Genomic DNA, 17,799 nt, shown 5'->3' on the forward strand with positions numbered 1-17,799 from the left:
ATTTTAAATCATAATTTAAAATAAGCAGATAAGGGATAGAAACGTTTGTGAAAATGTCCTTAGTTTAGGATTGGATTCTAGAAATTGTCTCCCTGCATACTGAATATGATGAGGGGTGCCTGGAGTAAGACTTCATAACGCATTCATAACACATTCCCAAGCAGTGGATCATTCTTATCTCAACAACTAATATATTGGTTATGTCACAGTAATGGCCCTTATCAACTAGCTACAATTATGAGCTGCTGCTCATGAATGTGTTATGGATGTATTATGACGTCCTTATGTAGGCTACCATTCAAAGTGTTACCATTTTTTTCTAGGTTATTTATTTGTCATGGCTGAATTATGATCATTTACAAGCACTGCTTTCTAAATAAAAGGCTCTGAATTTGCGGCAGTTCTTCTGATGCACGGGTTCACAACTTATTAATTTGTAATTAGCAGGTAATACTACTTAATTGAAACTGATACTGTTTTAATAGTTTTTAAGAGTACAGTTTCAACAGAAACAAATCCACTCATTCAACACAATAAAACTGGTTGCATGAAAGAAATAAAGTGAAAAAGCAAAGAGCATTGAAGCTAACGAAGTGCATTACACACATATTAAAGTCATTTTCTCTCTGCCTCCCAGAATTGGCCAAAACACTTTTAAGTTTCCATTGTACTCCCAGGTATGTAGGTTTTTTTGCTAGTTAACTTTGAAGTAGCTCAAAAACGCATATAGGTAGAGAGGGGATGGCATCAAATAATCAGCAACTTCAAAAAGCATGCTGCCACTTAGCTCTCCCTAAGCTAATGTCCTCGAGACATTCCCGAATGGAAATGATTCAAACTCATTTAGTGGCAGCAAATTGGTCTAAGTTCAATCAGAAAACAGACTGGCGCTGAACAAGAAGTACAGCGTAATTACACTTGTTTGTCAAATGAAAATTTCATTTGGGCAGAAATGAAACCTTCCAGCAACTTATTTTAAGGTGAGCTTCTAGTTGTTTTATCAGCTAAATGCAGTAAAATCCATAATCATATGGTGATAATGAAAATGGAGCCAATGTTAACATTCAGGCTTCCATTACCCCGGGCACATGGCGATAAAAATTAAGTACCATAGTCCTCTGCCAGGCACGTTGACACCCAGGCTGGTCTTTAGCCTCTTAGATGCGTTTTTGCATTTTAAAAACGTTATCAAAGCACTGTTTCCATGTGGAAAATGTCAACGTAAAATGCACTGAAGGCAAATTGGAATTTCATTAATTGCAAAATTATTGCTTTCGACTGATGTATTACTATGCTTGTTAAGAGCTCGAGACTGGAACACTCTTCGTCTGTCTGCTGTGCAGTCTCACCTCCTCTTGTTCATTGTCATTTTCTGAAAGTTACATCTACTTTCTGACCAAAATGGAAAGTAGTAGTTGTACCAAAGGGTAAGTGAAGGCAATATCTGAATATCTAAAACATTAATTTCCAACGTAATAGCATTATCTGTGTCTTATGTGGATCTAAATTATGCCATACAGAGTACAGAGACAAATGATGGGGAAAGAGGAAAGACGATGGACACATGATCAGACACTATTCTCCGTTTGTTTTGAATGTGGTTAGCAACCTACTGTTGGAGTGTATTGGTCGAAACCAGTCACTTACAGCCTGAGCTACAACACACCATAATGGTTGGTCCTAGATTAACCCATGTTATCATACAAAGAGGTGACCTCCCATGGTCTAGTTGGTAATGATCCATATGTTTCACTAGAAACATAGACTGTATACAGAGAGCGCCTATCAGTCAGACCAAGAGTATTGAGCTGCAACTACAACACAGCTTTAGAGAGGCCCCTGTGTGCAGGTATCAGAGAGTCCAGAGTGTAGGTATCAGCTGACTGATACACCTTCCCTTACAGAGCTTGTGTTTATTGATTTACCTCTTAATCCTCCGTATCTCAATGTTGTCAGTGATGTAGGAGTGAAGGAATCAATGGGTTGACTGATCAAATCCGACAGATTTATCAACAGAAAATAAAGACTAAAATGAAGTAAACATTTTTTCACTTACTTGGTTTGAATGACACACTGACTCTTGGGGGACTCAAAGGTGAGAAGAGAAGAACAAATCAAATATAAATGTGACCCAGGCTTGGAAGCCACATTTATATTTGATTTGTTCTTCTCTTCTCACCTCAGGTGTGCTATTTACCATACACGAGCACAATTGCAAAAGTCATATGCTGCATAGAATATCAACTAAAGGGAACTACTGTCCCTGTACTTCGCCATGCAGGAAAGGGGCACATTACGTACAAACAGACGCACAAGTGTTATACCATACAGGCCAGAGTATTAGTCTTACTACTATATACCTTTCATAACAGTTTAATATGTAAAGACAAATAATGTCGTTCTTTTATTTAGTAATTATTTGATCATTTCCAAACCTAGGTAGTGGAATGCGTTCAAATAATTTGTGCAATGACGGTCTGCAATAAAGCTTTTGGAGGTGGTTATCAATTAAAATGTCTCCATTTAGACATCACTTTAATATCAAGGCAGATTGTTGCCTGGTAACCTGTGTCAGTCATACGGACATTATTCAAATAAAACTAAACCTACAGTATTGTCACACGGCTCATCTCGATTAATCACATCATGACTTGGATTTGTAATGACGTTTTATGCTAACCTATTTCAATATACATTGGCCTTGATACGCAGAGAGCTGCATACGGGTATACACATATGTCTTGCATAGATGAGATTGAGAGCAACTGCAAATGTATTTGCAGTGGAGCTCTGACCTCTTGTGAACCATCCAGGTAGTGCACTAGTGACTAGTATGCTACTTAATCGAGAAATGCAGAACAAATTATGAATCATCTTTGCCACTGAAAATAATCCAAATGTAGGCACATTTTTTCTGTATATAGAGTTTCTGTGAATGCAAAGTATGATAGACTACATTTCACTCTACTTGGCAAGATTATTTAATGCATGTTTATTTAATGCATGTAAAACATTGAAGTCACTGTTGGACTTAATATTATGTGCAATTGGACAGTATGAGTTTGCTGTTTGAGTTTGGTCATATTTGATCAAATGTATGTAAAATGTAAAATGTTACATTTTCTATTTACAATCCAGCATTGAGAGCTGAGATTCTGTTTCATGAGAATCTCTACAGTAGGACGACACACAATACCATTATTCAAAAACCATTACATGTTGCAGACAACTACAGTATATTCTGTATGGGGATAATCAATGATTGAAAAGTATACTGCATGCCGTAGCCGGTTTTAATATCTCACCTCTGTGGTGCAGTTGGCTAGTTATACATAGTCACTTGTCAATCTATTACTCCTTGACATCATTGAATTAGATACTGGATTAAGTAAAAAATAAGGCTAAGTATAGTTCAGCTTCATGGCCACGAGTACAAACTCCTTTAAGAATGAGCAGAGTAATACATTGAACCATACTCCTGCCACGGGTGGCACCTTGCTAAACCTCTTCACTATTTACCCTATTAATAAAAATATACTGTACCTCCGATATACCACATTGTCAAGGATTGCACAAAATGTCAGTATGTATACGGAATATAGCACTAATTTGTGTTGCCGTGAACTTAGTACCTTTTGGGGATCTGTACATAGGATACTGACATCTTTCTATATTTAGATGTGCTCTAAGAATATATATATATATATATAAACGCTCTCACATTGACAATGAGGCCACTCTGCAAACGTTCTATTCAAAATAAAACATCTAAACATCTCTAACATGCACGCGGCCCAACATAAGTAAATGAAGCAAGAAGGATCTGCTGGACAGCATGATTACTGTAGGCCAAAGCTGACATCCAAATGGAATGTCTTATCATGTCCAAGTGATTCCAGCAGAGCAGAAATGGTAGATGACGGCAAAATGATCTTTAAATAGTATTTTAAGATGGTGATCAATATCATCAATATTGCCTATTTAGATCATCCAGATTAGGCTAACTGGTCCTTTAAATGTTTCATAAATTATACACTGAACAAAAATATAAGTGTTGGTCCCATATTTCACGAGCTGAAATAAAAGATCCCTGAAATGTTCCATAGGCACAAAAAATAATCTTTCTCAACTTAAAAAAAAAATCCTTGTTAGTGAGCATTTCTCCTTTGGCAAGATAATCCATCCACCTGACAGGCATGACATATAAAGAAGGTGATAAACAGCAAGATCATTGCACAGGTGCACCTTGTGCTGGGGGCAATAAAAGGCCACCTGAAAATGTGCAGTTTTGTCACACAACACAACGCAACAAACATCTCAAGTTTTGAGGGAGCATGCAACTGGCATGCTAACTGCAGGAATTTGTTTCCAGAGAATTTAATGTTAATTTCTCTACCAATGTCGTTTTAGAAAATTTGGCAGTACGTCCAACCGGCCTCACAACGTGTATGGCGTCGTGTGGTCAAGCAGTTTGCTGATGTCGACATTGTGAACACAGTGACCCATGGTGGCGGTGGGGTTATGGTATGGATAACAAACACAATAGCATTTTATCGATGGCAATTTGATTGCATAGAGATACCATGATTATATCCTGAGGCCCATCGTCATACCATTCTTCCACTGCCATCACCTCATGTTTCAGCATGATAATGCACAGCCCCATATTGCAAGGATCTGTACACAATTCCTGGAAGCTGAAAATGTCCCAGTTCTTCCATGTCCTGCTTACTCACCAGAAATGTCACATATTGAGCATGTTTTGGGATGCTCTGGATCGACGTGTATGATAGCGTGTTCCAGTTCCCGCCACTATCCAGCAACTTTGCACAGCCATTGAAGAAGAGTGGGACAACATTCCCTAGACCACAATCAACAGCCTAATCAACTCTATGCAAAAGAGATGTGTCGCGCTGCGTTACGAAAATGGTGTTCCCACCAGATACTGACTGGTTTTCCGATCCACGTCGCTACCTTTTTTTTCAGGTATCTGTGAGTGTAACCAACAGATGCATATCTTTATTCCCAGTCATGTGAAATCCATAGACTAGGGCCTAACAAATTTATTTATTTCCTTATATGAACTGTAACTCAGTAAAATATTTTAAATTATTACATGTTGCGTTTATATTTTTGTTCAGTATATTTCCTCAGCGATAATCTCTTTAAAACGTCATTGTATTATCAATGTTACTGACTTGCAGCTTGTAGCAGCTCTAACCTGTAGAAAGTGGAGGAAACTGCAAAAGAAAGCAATTTTAAAAAAAAGAATGTTGGTTTTCATTATTTTTCTGCTGTTTATAAAACTAAAATATACAATATAAGAAGTAACAATCAGTCATAAGTTTGGCTACTGGCATTAACAGACCATCTCAGTGCCTTTGTTAGTGTCTGCCCTCAGATTTGAAGGTTGGGGGTTCAATCCCCAGTCATACCAAAGACTAAAAAGGGACCCGATGCCTCTCTGCTTGGCACTCAGCATTAAGGAAATGGATTGGGAGTAAGGCTCTGCGATTAACTAGTATCCTGTTCAGTGGGTGTACTTGTATATCAAAGTGTCTCACACTACAGAAACAGGCTCCTGGGCTGTTCTGGATCAGACAAGATTACTTACTGTCAATGGCACCACTCATTCTTTCTAGTAAAACAGGTCGTTTTTAGGACTACTTAAAGGGATGGTTCACTTTTTCTTTAGGTTTTAGTTTATTTTCATAGGGGTGTTGTCATTTCCTACAAACTGGTTTTCAACAGGCTAGGTAATGCACGGATAAGCTAAAGCGTGAACTGTCCCTTTATGACATCAAATCTAGCTAATTATAACATTGCAAAGTGGCTTGTCTAAAACGTAAGATTTACAACAACAGTCAAACGATAGCAGTTTAGGAACCACCCCCGTATATTTTGACAATGGCCAATTGAAATAGGACCCTTCAATGGCACACTTATCTTTGTATTGTTCTGCCAATGACGACCTCAACCTAATATCTAAAAACCCATGAATAGGATTTGTTGTTGTCTCTTCTGAGTACGCCTGCATCGAACGTCCTTGTTGAGGGAAATGTCAATCCTATTTTCCTCCTTGCTAGTCAATGCAATGCTTGTTTAAATGATAATTGGAATCTTATCCTGCTGTTTGCTCATCATTTCCCTTGTGTGGGCTTTCTCGACCTGAACTCCATTTAAGTTGTTAATAACATTTTAGAATAGTTCCAATTCAGGTAAGCAGAATCTGATTACCTTGATGGATTGGAAAATGTATGTCTGACATAGGTTTATTTGATTTATTTCTGAGCTACAAATGGAGCAGTTTTATCAAGGGAAACAAACATTGCTCAGGTACTCAGGCACAACATACGATATATTCTACCTCAAAGTATGAAAACACTGGGGGAATATTGGAGTGACATACAGTACTTATACTTGTTTTGTCATTTGTGCCACTGTGTTGTATCTAATGATTTCTGGAAATCCAGACAATACAGTATATAAGTAATATGTCGCTGCAAATGACATATTGCTAATGTGTACGTTTTGGTGACATATACATGTAGGTTACAATGATAAAATGTCACAACTTTGAAATGTTCTAATGAGACCACATTGGGAAATCCTCAGTCCCAAGTGCAGTACTGATGCTCAAACTTGAAAAACTTGTTGAAGAGTGTATTATTAACGGGCACAAAAACATGCAGTGTGATGATCCAAATGTAAGTACCAATTAAAATAATTGCAAATATGTTCTCATATTTTGTACAGTAACCTCTGAGGGCAAAACAGAGCTCAAGCACAGAAGTATATTTCCCGAAGATGTATTTGTGTGGCCTAATATGAGTGTGGAAATAAAATCACCTGAATATATTTTCATTAGGTACAAGACTCCATGTGCAGGGTCTAAAACTATTCTCAAACTGTTTTAGATTTCCTTCCATAAGCATCTCATTCTGTCTGAGGGACATCTTGCCACAACTGCTGGCCAGCTGTTTACCAAATGAGGTTATAGTGTTTCCCCTATCAACTATACATTTCAATAATTTGTTGGGAGGGGCCTCTCACTATCACTTGTTATCATATTATCAATGAGGACTCAATTTCGCTTCGGCCACTCCAACTGGAGAGCTGAACCCGGCCCTATTACAGTCCTGTAATGAAGTGCAATGGAGTGGTAATTGGTCCACATTATACCAGATCAGGTAACGTTAGACCTATTTCCTTATCACAATGAGCCCTGCTGCTGATTCATAGTCCCTTTTTTTATGCAGGCTATCATCCAAATAACATTTCAGCTACCACCCCCTATTTCAGTTTTCCATTTCAAGATTTCACTCCACATCCTTAGGTTGTAAGTGCAACTTGTTTCTGGTTTCTCTCCACTTAAAACTCCCGAAAAACTCCCTTATTACTAATGCAGATATGTGGGTGGATCCAGATATGTCTCCTAGGATGGGGAAGTACAGTAAGTGAGCAGGTTACATGAGTGTCTTCCTGTAATGCGAGATGTACAGTTCTGGTCTGGCCCATTGTGCTCTTGTGGCTCCGTCCATGCCGTGCATTGCAATATAGTTCTCTTTTGTCCTGCTGTGAGTCAAATGAATAGGCAAAATCATACTCCACCTTTTTGAAATGATACCTCACTCTACTCTAAGAAGTGTTTTTCTAACTGAAATCCCCAACACATTATGTCCCATTTCTGATAAAATTAATTCATTTAAGAACATTTCAAGATATCACTTCAAATCCCAATCATATCTTTGAGATGAGAGGTTAAACATATCCCAGGGAAATGATGGTAAGATTTTCAGACAGAGAAGCTGCCCTATATTCATGGCGGTTGAATATTTCCACTGTTTATGAACATGCACAAGTGTAACTTTTGTTGAGAATGACAGTGGCCAGGGTTATAATTATATGGGTCACGCTTTTTCTATAATTTTGTCAAATTATAAATTATGCCATCTCCAAGCATTCAACTGAGCTGAACAGCAGATTTCCCTATAGTAGACTAGGCATGATTCCCAACTCTCAAATATTCCACCTTTAAATCATTTCTTCTCTCAATAGAAATGTGACACTGCAAGGTCAACTTACTAGATATCATGTACTACAGGGTTGAGGTCAATACAGTGGAAGGGAAAAGACAAATGGGAAGTATTGACAATGGCTGGTATTCTTTCATTGACTGTTACACAGTACATGCAGAGGTGTACATAGTCAAGGATACTATTTACTGACACTTCACACAGATTCATCATGCTCTTGACAATTGGGTTCAAATCAGAGAATGCACGAATTCTGAGCTTGTTGAAATGCATCTGTAGAGATTTCGAATTTTGGTCGTTTTTTTGTTTTCTTGACAGAACAATGGTCCAGAAGTATACTTTTAAAAAAAAGTCTAGATTTAAAAAACAATGAACTTTTGTTTTGACATACTGCAGTGTAGGCCCAGCCTCCTGCTCTGAACGGAGTCTGGCTCTCTGGTAAGGTCAAACCCATGTGCTGAACACTCACTGAGGAATAAAAGACAGGATATTGGATAACAAGGTTAAAATATAGGAGCAAAATATACTCTTATTAAACTTAGGCTGCTGGGATTTGACTTGAGCCACTTAATACACAGTAGTTTTGAGGGAACCCAAACAAAAGGTAAAGGTACGGTCATGCTTATGGTAGCTAATGGCCGAGTTAAAAGAAATTAGGGGACTTTTTCCACAGGAAATTGTACTTAGAGACAGGTCATGGATCACCAGACTCTTCAGAGGCAGTTTCAGAAGTGAGCGTTTATTAGAACTATTAAAAAGGCAACATACTTTCAGGGAAGGAGATAAAAAAATATTACATATACAGTCCCAGTCAAAAGCTTGGACACACCTACTCATTCAAGTGTTTTTCTTTATTTTTACAATTTTCTACATTGTAGAATAATAGAGACGACATCACAACTATGATGGAGTGATGGAGTGCTGCATCAGATGACCTGTCCTCCACAATCACCAGACCTCAACCCAATTGAGATGGTTTGGGATGAGTTGGACCGCAGAATGAAGGAAAAGCAGCCAACAAGTGCACAGCATATGTGGGAACTCCTTCCGCATTCAGCAAAAGCATTCCTCATGAAGCTAGTTGAGAGAATGCCAAGAATGTGCAAAAGTGGCTACTTTGAAGAATCTCAAATGTAAAATATATTTTGATTTGTTTAACCATTTTTTTATTACTACATGATTCCATATGTGTTATTTCATAGTTTTGATGTCTTCACTGTTATTCTACAATGTTGAAAATAGTCAAAATAAAGAAAAACCCTTGAATGAGTAGGTGTGTCCAAACTTTTAACTGGTACTGTACACACACACACACACACACGCACACGCGCACGCGCACGCGCACACACACACACACACACACACACACACACACACACACACACACACACACACACACACACACACACACACACACAATCTGTTATTAAACAGAAAAAAGAAGTGCAGCATGATTTCATAGCTGGAGCACCAACTGATTTCATTTTTAGATAAGTGCAAAAACTAGTGGAAGTATCAGTCTCATATAACTCTCGAATTGGATTTTGATCAATGATAGGTATGAGTGTGTGTGGAGTTGGAGCTGGAGTTAGTGTTTGTATTCAGTAATGACGTGCTGCCCTCTGGTGGCATCACTAGCCCTATTCTGGGCATGTGTCAGTGTATACACAATAAAGTTCTGGAAATCAAATCGAAATCAATTCAAATTTTATTTGTCACATGCGCCGATTACAATAGGTGTAGACCTTACAGTGAAATGCTTACTTACAAGCCCTTAACCAACAATGCAATTTTAAGGAAAATACCTTAAATAAGAAATAAAAGTAAAAAATAATTAAAGAGCAGCAGTAAAATAACAATAGCGAGGCTATAAACAGGGGATACCGGTACAGAGTCATTGTGCGGGGGCACTGCTTAGTCGAGGTAATATGTACTTGTAGGTGGAGTTATTAAAGTGACTATGCATAGATAATAACAGAGAGTAGCAGCAGTGTAGTCTGTATAGTCTGGGTAGCCATTTGATTAGATGTTCAGGTGTCTTATCGCTTGGGGGTTGAAGCTGTTTAGAAGCCTCTTGGACCTAGACTTGGCGCTCCGGTACCGCTTGCTGTGGGGTAGCAGAGAGAACAGTCTATGACTAGGGTGGCTGGAGTCTGACAATTTGTAGGGGCTTTCTCTGACACCGCCTGGTACAGAGGTCCTGGATGGCAGAAAGCTTGGACCCAGTGATGTACTGGGCAGTACACACTACCCTCTGTAGTGCCTTGCGGTCAGAGGCCGAGCAGTTGCCATACCAGGCAGTGATGCAACCCGTCAATATGCTCTTCGATGGTGCAACTGTAGAACCTTTTGAGGATCTGAAGACCCATGCCAAATCTTTTCAGTCTCCTGAGGGGGATAGGTTATGTAGTGCCCTCTTCACGACTGTCTTGATGTGCTTGGACCATGTTAGTTTGTTGGTGATGTGGACGCCAAGGATCTTGAAGCTCTCAACCTGCTCCACTACAACCCCATCGATAAGAATGGGGGCGTGCTCGGTCTTCCTTTTCCTGTAGTCCACAATCTCCTTTGTCTTGATTACTTTGAGGGAGAGGTTCCTCTTAGAGGTGCTTATGAGTGTTGTGATGTGGTTTTGCCGTGAATACTTTATGCATGACGATGTAGTCACATAACTATAGAAATACAAACTTTTTAAATTTTTTATACATGCTTACTGAATAGGCTGTTTGATGAGGCCATATTTTGGTCTAATATGTAAATGATGTGTAACCACAAGACATGCCTATACCGTCAACTTGCATGAGCCCTCAGTCTCTGACATGCTTTTTGTTGTATTTTCAGGTTGACATTGAAAAGCACTCATTTTAATCTGTGAGGAAGTGAAAAAGGGAACATGAGACAACTATCAGGTGTGTGTGTGTGTGTGTGTGTGTGTGTGTGTGTGTGTGTGTGTGTGTGTGTGTGTGTGTGTGTGTGTGTGTGTGTGTGTGTGTGTGTGTGTGTGTGTGTGTGTGTGTGTGTGTGTGTGTGTGTGTGTGTGGACGTGTTTAACTATTCTTGTGGGGACCAGATGTCCCTACAAGAATAGTAAACGAACAAAAAGTTGACCAGCTGGGGACATTTTGTTAGTCCCCACAAGGCCAAATCCTATTTCTAGGGGGTTTAGGGTTAAGGTTAGAATTAGTGTTAGGGTTAGAATTAAGTTAAATATTAAGGTTAGGAGCTAGGGTTAGGTTTAGGGTTAGGATAAAGTTGAGGTTTTTGGGTTAGGGTTAGGGTTAGGGTAAGAGTACGGGTTAGGATTAGGGTTAGGTTTAGGGTTAGGGTTAGGGGTTAGGGAAAATAGGATTTTGAATGGGACTGAATTGTACGTCCCCACAAGGTTAGCTGTACAAGACTGTGTGTGTGTGTGTGTGTGTGTGTGTGTGTATGTGTGTGTGTGTGTGTGTGTGTGTGTGTGTGTGTGTGTGTGTGTGTGTGTGTGTGTGTGTGTGTGTGTGTGTGTGTGTGTGTGTGTGTGTGTGTGTGTGTGTTATTGGTGGTGTCAAATACAATGACTGTTTTGTGGTCTTCGTATGTTTGCTCTATCGTTATTGTTTTGACCTGAGGCTTGTTTTTGTTGGTACAAACCAAACTTTGTGAGAAGAGACGACTCATGTCGCAAGCACTAGTTCATATCTACACAAATTACTAAAGGATACCGTCTGCATTTCTTTCACACTCCTCTCAGGGGAATGTCTCACTGCTGTAACTGTTTTAGGAAGTGACGCTGTGCCACTCAACATCAGGAAACTGTTTCTATTAATATGACAGCGCAGGGGGTTAGTTTGTGAAAGTTGTTCATGCGAAGAGCCTAAATTCAGCAGGGAAGAAAGAAGGGCTTGACTCCAAAAAGTAAGGACAGCCATTGACAAGGACAGATGTTTTGTGCTGCGGGGTGAGTTGATGCAACTGTTCTCAAACTTCACAATGGATAGAGTTGTCTCGTCTTCAGAAACAGGTAAGAAGTGAACTTGTCTTAAATGTCTTTCTTTTTTGTCCGATGTTAGCCTGACAACAATATACAAATGTTTCTAATTGTACAAACCAATACTATAAGCACTCACTGCACACTGTAGAACCTATCGTTGGTCAATCAACAGTTCAGCGGGGAAGAAAGAAAGGGTTTGGTTTTAATGAATGTTTTCATTGAGAAACTTAAATATGACATATACCTAAAAATGTTTCAAGAATCTGTTAAAATTGCTTTTTTTTGTAGTTTGACTGAATGTAAAAACCATTTACAGATTTGCTTTCAAAATAAGGAAGTTAGTGTTTTACTCTTCCTGTAGGTAGTTAGCATTGGTGACATGTTTTTGCATGTCATCTCAGCAAAAGTTTTGCAAAACAATTTCTGTACATTATGATTGAAACACATTTATGATTGTGGATAATAATGTTGGTTCAGACAAATGACGCGTGTTTCTCAATTCTACGAATGTAGTGGTTTCTGACAATAAAGAAGCTGTTTCTTTAATTTTTAGGTTTACAGGGAAGAACTTGACTTGATACTCTGATCAATGTTTGTTCAGTTCCTATTGACTGTACTCATCTCAAACAGCATGCCTATTGATTCTTCTAACCACATTAACCTTAAAATCTCATAGCTCAGGCTGTTTTGGACACTTGGCATTGTCTACAGTTTTAGTGCAACGTTTAGCATAACCCCAGCTTTAATACCCTGACTATAAAGAACTATAAAGATAATTTGATATAAATGTAGGCATATTAAGTACATTTATGTTTATAAAAGTTATAGATCTTTTAATAATTAATTGATAAAATAGATCCCATGATTTGTCTTCCAGCAATGTCTGGATTCCACTCCACGTGCGAGCTGTTGATTGCCCATTCTAGCGAGGCTAAGGAATGGGCAACGTACCTGCAAAAAATCTTGAAGACTTCACGGAAGTTCCCTAAGAGGTCTATCGTATTGTATGCAGTTGACTGTGCTGATCAGCTACATGGATGTGACTTCAACATTTTCCACGATAGTAAATGCATTGTGCTGCTACTGACAGCCGCATTCCTAGACATTCTAGATGACCCTGAAGTCCTGGGTACTTTTCAGAGACTCCTACACCCTCCACACAGAGTGGTGGCGCTGTTGTGTGGAATGTCAGAGGATGACATATCGACTGAATGGTTTGAGGACTGGCAGAGCTGGAGAAAACTTTATCCTGAAGATGAGCCTGCTCTCTACATCTCCACCATTCTACAATCCATTGCTGACAGTATGTTCACTATAATACCCTTATCAAGTTTGGGGAAAGTATATTACATTTTATATATTTTTGTAACCTATATTTAACAAGGCAAGTCAGTTGAGAACAAATTATTATTTACAACGACGCCAGACAACGCTGGGACAGTTATGCACTGCCCTATGGGACTCCCAATCACAGCCGGTTGTGAAACAGCCTGTATTCGAACTAGGGTGTCCGTAGTGACACCTCTAGCACGGAGCTGCAGTGCCTTAGACCGCTGCTGCACTCGGGAGCCAGATATAGCCAGATTCTCATAACATTCAGACAGAAGTTCCGCTTGGGCTTTTGTTTCTCTGTTTAAAGTGGATGTAACCATTACTGAATTATATACCATCTAGTTGTGAACTTACAGGCTAAACTTTCAGTTCACTAAACTCACCCATTCCACAATTTTCAACCTATACCTACCGATAGGTTTTTATTTTGACTTTGTATTCAAAAGGTAATACAGAAGAGGCTGAACATGATGTGGAAGCTATGGCAACAACAGAAGCAAAAATCCCTGTGGTCAAGAACCGCAAAGCTGAGGGGACAGAGGACGAGTCAGTGACAGAACCAGAGTGTGTCCAGGATGACAGTGCCAACGTGAGAACAGAGGTCCACCCAAACCAGGCAACGAGCCCCACACATCCCGCCTGCCTCACTGTACAACCAAACAGAGTTCTATGTGGGGTAAGAATTGCTTAACATACTTTATAGACAACGCTGTAATGGCACTGAACAACGTTCAAAGATTGATTCTGGACAGCACAGCATAAGGAAAGATTAATGGTACATTGTACAGTGCCTTCAGAAAGTGTTCAGACCTCTTGATTTTTTCCACATTTGTTGTTTTGCAGACTGAATTTAAAATTGATTAACTTGTAGAAGAAAAAGAGGAGGAAGGGAAGCGCTACTAAGGTACACAATAGTAGATTTTGGTAGACAGAAGGTGCTCTTTGGTAAAAGGGGTAAATTGGTTATCACAAAGAACAGAGGACCAAGGCACTCTTCATATAATTAACTAAAATGACATAATTTGTATGGCATGTTCAATAGAAACAAAGTTTTAAAAATCTGCATGGCCTTCATCAGGGAGTACAAAGAAATGATAATGCAATGTCCTCTTTTAAACAGCTTTTTCCAATCAGCCCTAATTAGAAGAGTGAGTGGTTACAACATTGATTGGACAACACCTAGTAAGCAATACTATACATATTAAAAAGTGAAATATTGTAGATATCTTATCAACATTGTTTACTCCAAGCTAGAAGCATCAGAACGCCTAGATAGGTAGTTCTAACCTTAAATATGACTGGGCAAAGTGCCAAGAAAAGGAAAGTAATCTATTCCATCGTACACAGCAAACATGGACAACAACAGTCTAAACATAAACTCAGCAAAAAAAGAAACGTCCTCTCACTGTCAACTGCATTTATTTTCAGCAAACTTAACATGTGTAAATATTTTTATGAACATAACAAGATCCAACAACTGAGACATAAACTGAACAAGTTTCACAGACATGTGACTAACAGAAATGGAATAATGTGTCCCTGAACAAAGGGGGGGTCAAAATCAAAAGTAACAGTCAGTGTCTGGTGTGGCCACCAGCTGCATTAAGTACTGCAGTGCATCTCCTCATGGACTGCACCAGATTTGCCAGTTCTTGCTGTAAGATGTTACCCTACTCTTCCACCAAGGCACCTGCAAGTTCCGGGACATTTCTGGGTGGAATTGTAGTTTACGCAGATGAGCAGGGACCCCGGGCATCTTTCTTTTGGTGTTTTTCAGAGTCAGTAGAAAGGCCTCTTTAGTGTCCTAAGTTTTCATAACTGTGGCCTTAATTGCCTACTGTCTGTAAGCTGTTAGTGTCTTAACAACCGTTCCACAGGTGCATGTTCATGGATTGTTTACGATTCATTGAACAAGCATGGGGAACAGTGTTTAAATCCTTTACAATGAAGATCTGTGAAGTTATTTGGATTTTTATGAATTATCTTTGAAAGACAGGGTCCTGAAAAAGGGACGTTTCTTTTTTTGCTGAGTTTAGCTGAGGGCAATAGAGCAAAATGTCCACCGGATGACAGCAAATGGACCTATCACGACCCTACAGAAAAGGTGAAAAATCCATATCTTAATATAATCAGGGTACTTAGTGGCCTGTAATTTGGAAATCCCAAAACTTTCCCTTTGGGTTAGCCGTTTAAGACAGTCCCCTTTTCTAATTGAGGCCGGAACATGACCAATACCCATAGCTTGTAGGGAGGCAGGGTTGCCATGGTGTAAGGACTTGTAGTGCCTTGCCATGGGGTAGTCTTCGTTGCCTACCCGTATGGCATACTTGTGTTCCGCTAAGCGGTCTTGAGGTCTTCTCATTGTCCGTCCTATGTAGAACATCTTGCACTGTGGACATTCCGATCTATAGATGACATGAGTGGTTTTGCAGTTAATGAAATGCTTGACGTAATACTCCATTTTAGAAGCTGTGTCAACAAAATACTTTTCCTGTGCAATATTTCTGCGATGGTTGCACTGGTTGCATTTAAAAGAGCCCTTGGGTTTGTGATCTAACCAAGTTTTTTGAGCATCACCAGGAAGATAGCTGTGAATTAATTTGTCATTTAGGGTAGGACATCTCTTAAAGCTTATTATTGGTGGCTCTGGGAAGACTTGGCGTAGTAGCGTATCATTTTGGACGATTCCCCAATTATTTTTAATTATACTTTTAATGTTCTCTGCTTCAGTGCTGTATTTTGTAACAAAATACACTCTCTCTGATGTATCACGAGGCACTCCCCTTAGCAACAAGTTCTCTCTGTCAAGTCATCCGGTCATCCGGCCCTGCATCTTTCAGGACCTGAGCGCTGTAGCCCCGATTCAAGAAGCGGTTCTCCAATTCAGCAGATTTGACACTGTAGTCTGTTTCCTGATCACAAATTCTGCGGAGTCTTTGGAATTGGCCATATGGAATGTTCTCTTTTAGCCTTTTGGGGTGAAAGCTGTCTGCCCTCAGAATGGTATTCCCGTCTTTAGACTTCCTAAAGATTGATGTGTGCAAACAACCTTTGTCATTTTTACTGATGTCAAGGTCCAAAAAATGAATGTTTTCCTTGCTGTACTCCATAGTTAGTTTGATGTTAGGGTTAATGCTGTTAAGGTATTGGTGGAAGGAAATAAGTTCATCTTCTGATCCAAAACGAAATCATTTTCCCATTTACCCAAGTACAAACCGCGTAGGAAGGGCTGTAGCAAGCTCCCATGGCACATCCTTTGACCTGTTTAGTAATACGGTCCTGAAAGATAAAGATGTTATTATTAAGAGTCCATTGAGTCACTGAGACAATGAATTCTGTAGGAGGCATCTCAGTCGCAGGCCGGGTACTCAAGAAATGGTGCATAGCTGCCAATCCTTGTTCATGTTCAATGGTGGTGTATAGAGACTCCACATCCATGGTGACTAAAAAGGAAGCTGTACCTATATTGTTCAATTCCTTAATTTTGTTCAACACATCTGTGGTATTTTGAAGATAGGCTGGGAGTGACGGCAGAAAAGGCTTAATAAAGTAATCAATGTACTTAGAGATGGGTTCTAATGGATTACATTGAGATGTTTTGGTCACTGGCCTACAAACACACACACACACACACACACACACACACACACACACACACACACACACACACACACACACACACACACACACACACACACACACACACACACACACACACACACACACACACACACACACACACACACACACACACACACCTCATAATGTCAAAGTGGAATTATGTTTTTAGAAATGTTTACAAATTAATAACAAATGAATATCTGAAATGTCTTCAGTCAATAAGTATTCAACCCCTTTGTTATGGCAAGCCTAAATAAGTTCAGGAGCAACAATTTGCTTAACAAGTCACATAAAAAGTTGTTTAATGACTACCTCATGTCTGTACCCCACACATACAATTATCGTTAAATGTCACTTAGCCGAGCAGTGAATTTCAAACACAGATTCAACCACAAAGAAAAGGGAGGTTTTCCAATGCCTCGCAAAGAAGGGTACCTATTGGTAGATGGGTAAAAATAAAACAAAAACAGACATTGAATATCCCTTTGAGCATGGGGAAGTTAATAATTACACTTTGGATGGTGTATCAATACACCCAGTCACTACAAAAATATAGACATCCTTCCTAACTCAGTTGCCGGAGAGGAAAGGGAACCGCTCAGGGATTTCACTAGAGGCCAATGGTGACTTTACAATCAGTTAAAGAGTTTAATGGCTGTGATAGCAGAAAACTGAGGATGGATCAACAACATCGTAGTTACTCCACAATCAGTGGTGAATATAGCATGTAATCTTGGTGGGGCCAACTCAACCAGTTTTTTAAAAAGCGTTGGGCCAGTAACCGAAAGGTTGCTGGATCGAATCCCCGTGCTGACAAGGTAAAAATCTGTTGTTCTGCCC

General features: G+C 39.4%; 1 protein-coding gene across 1 annotated transcript in view; it reads left to right on the top strand.

Moving 5' to 3' along the window:
• The first annotated feature begins 11,732 nt into the window (after positions 1–11,732).
• The window catches only part of LOC129853504 (phosphoinositide 3-kinase adapter protein 1-like), a 31,937-nt gene continuing 25,870 nt past the window's right edge, over positions 11,733–17,799 (top strand). Inside the window, exons 1-3 of the mRNA XM_055919626.1 lie at positions 11,733–12,036; positions 12,884–13,309; positions 13,785–14,014. Coding sequence (XP_055775601.1) covers positions 11,982–12,036; positions 12,884–13,309; positions 13,785–14,014 — 711 coding nt within the window. The 5' untranslated portion in view covers positions 11,733–11,981. The remainder of the gene's footprint in view (positions 12,037–12,883; positions 13,310–13,784; positions 14,015–17,799) is intronic.

The sequence above is a fragment of the Salvelinus fontinalis genome, chromosome 1, assembly GCF_029448725.1.
Source record: "Salvelinus fontinalis isolate EN_2023a chromosome 1, ASM2944872v1, whole genome shotgun sequence".
In the NCBI taxonomy this organism is placed as follows: Eukaryota; Metazoa; Chordata; class Actinopteri; order Salmoniformes; family Salmonidae; genus Salvelinus; species Salvelinus fontinalis.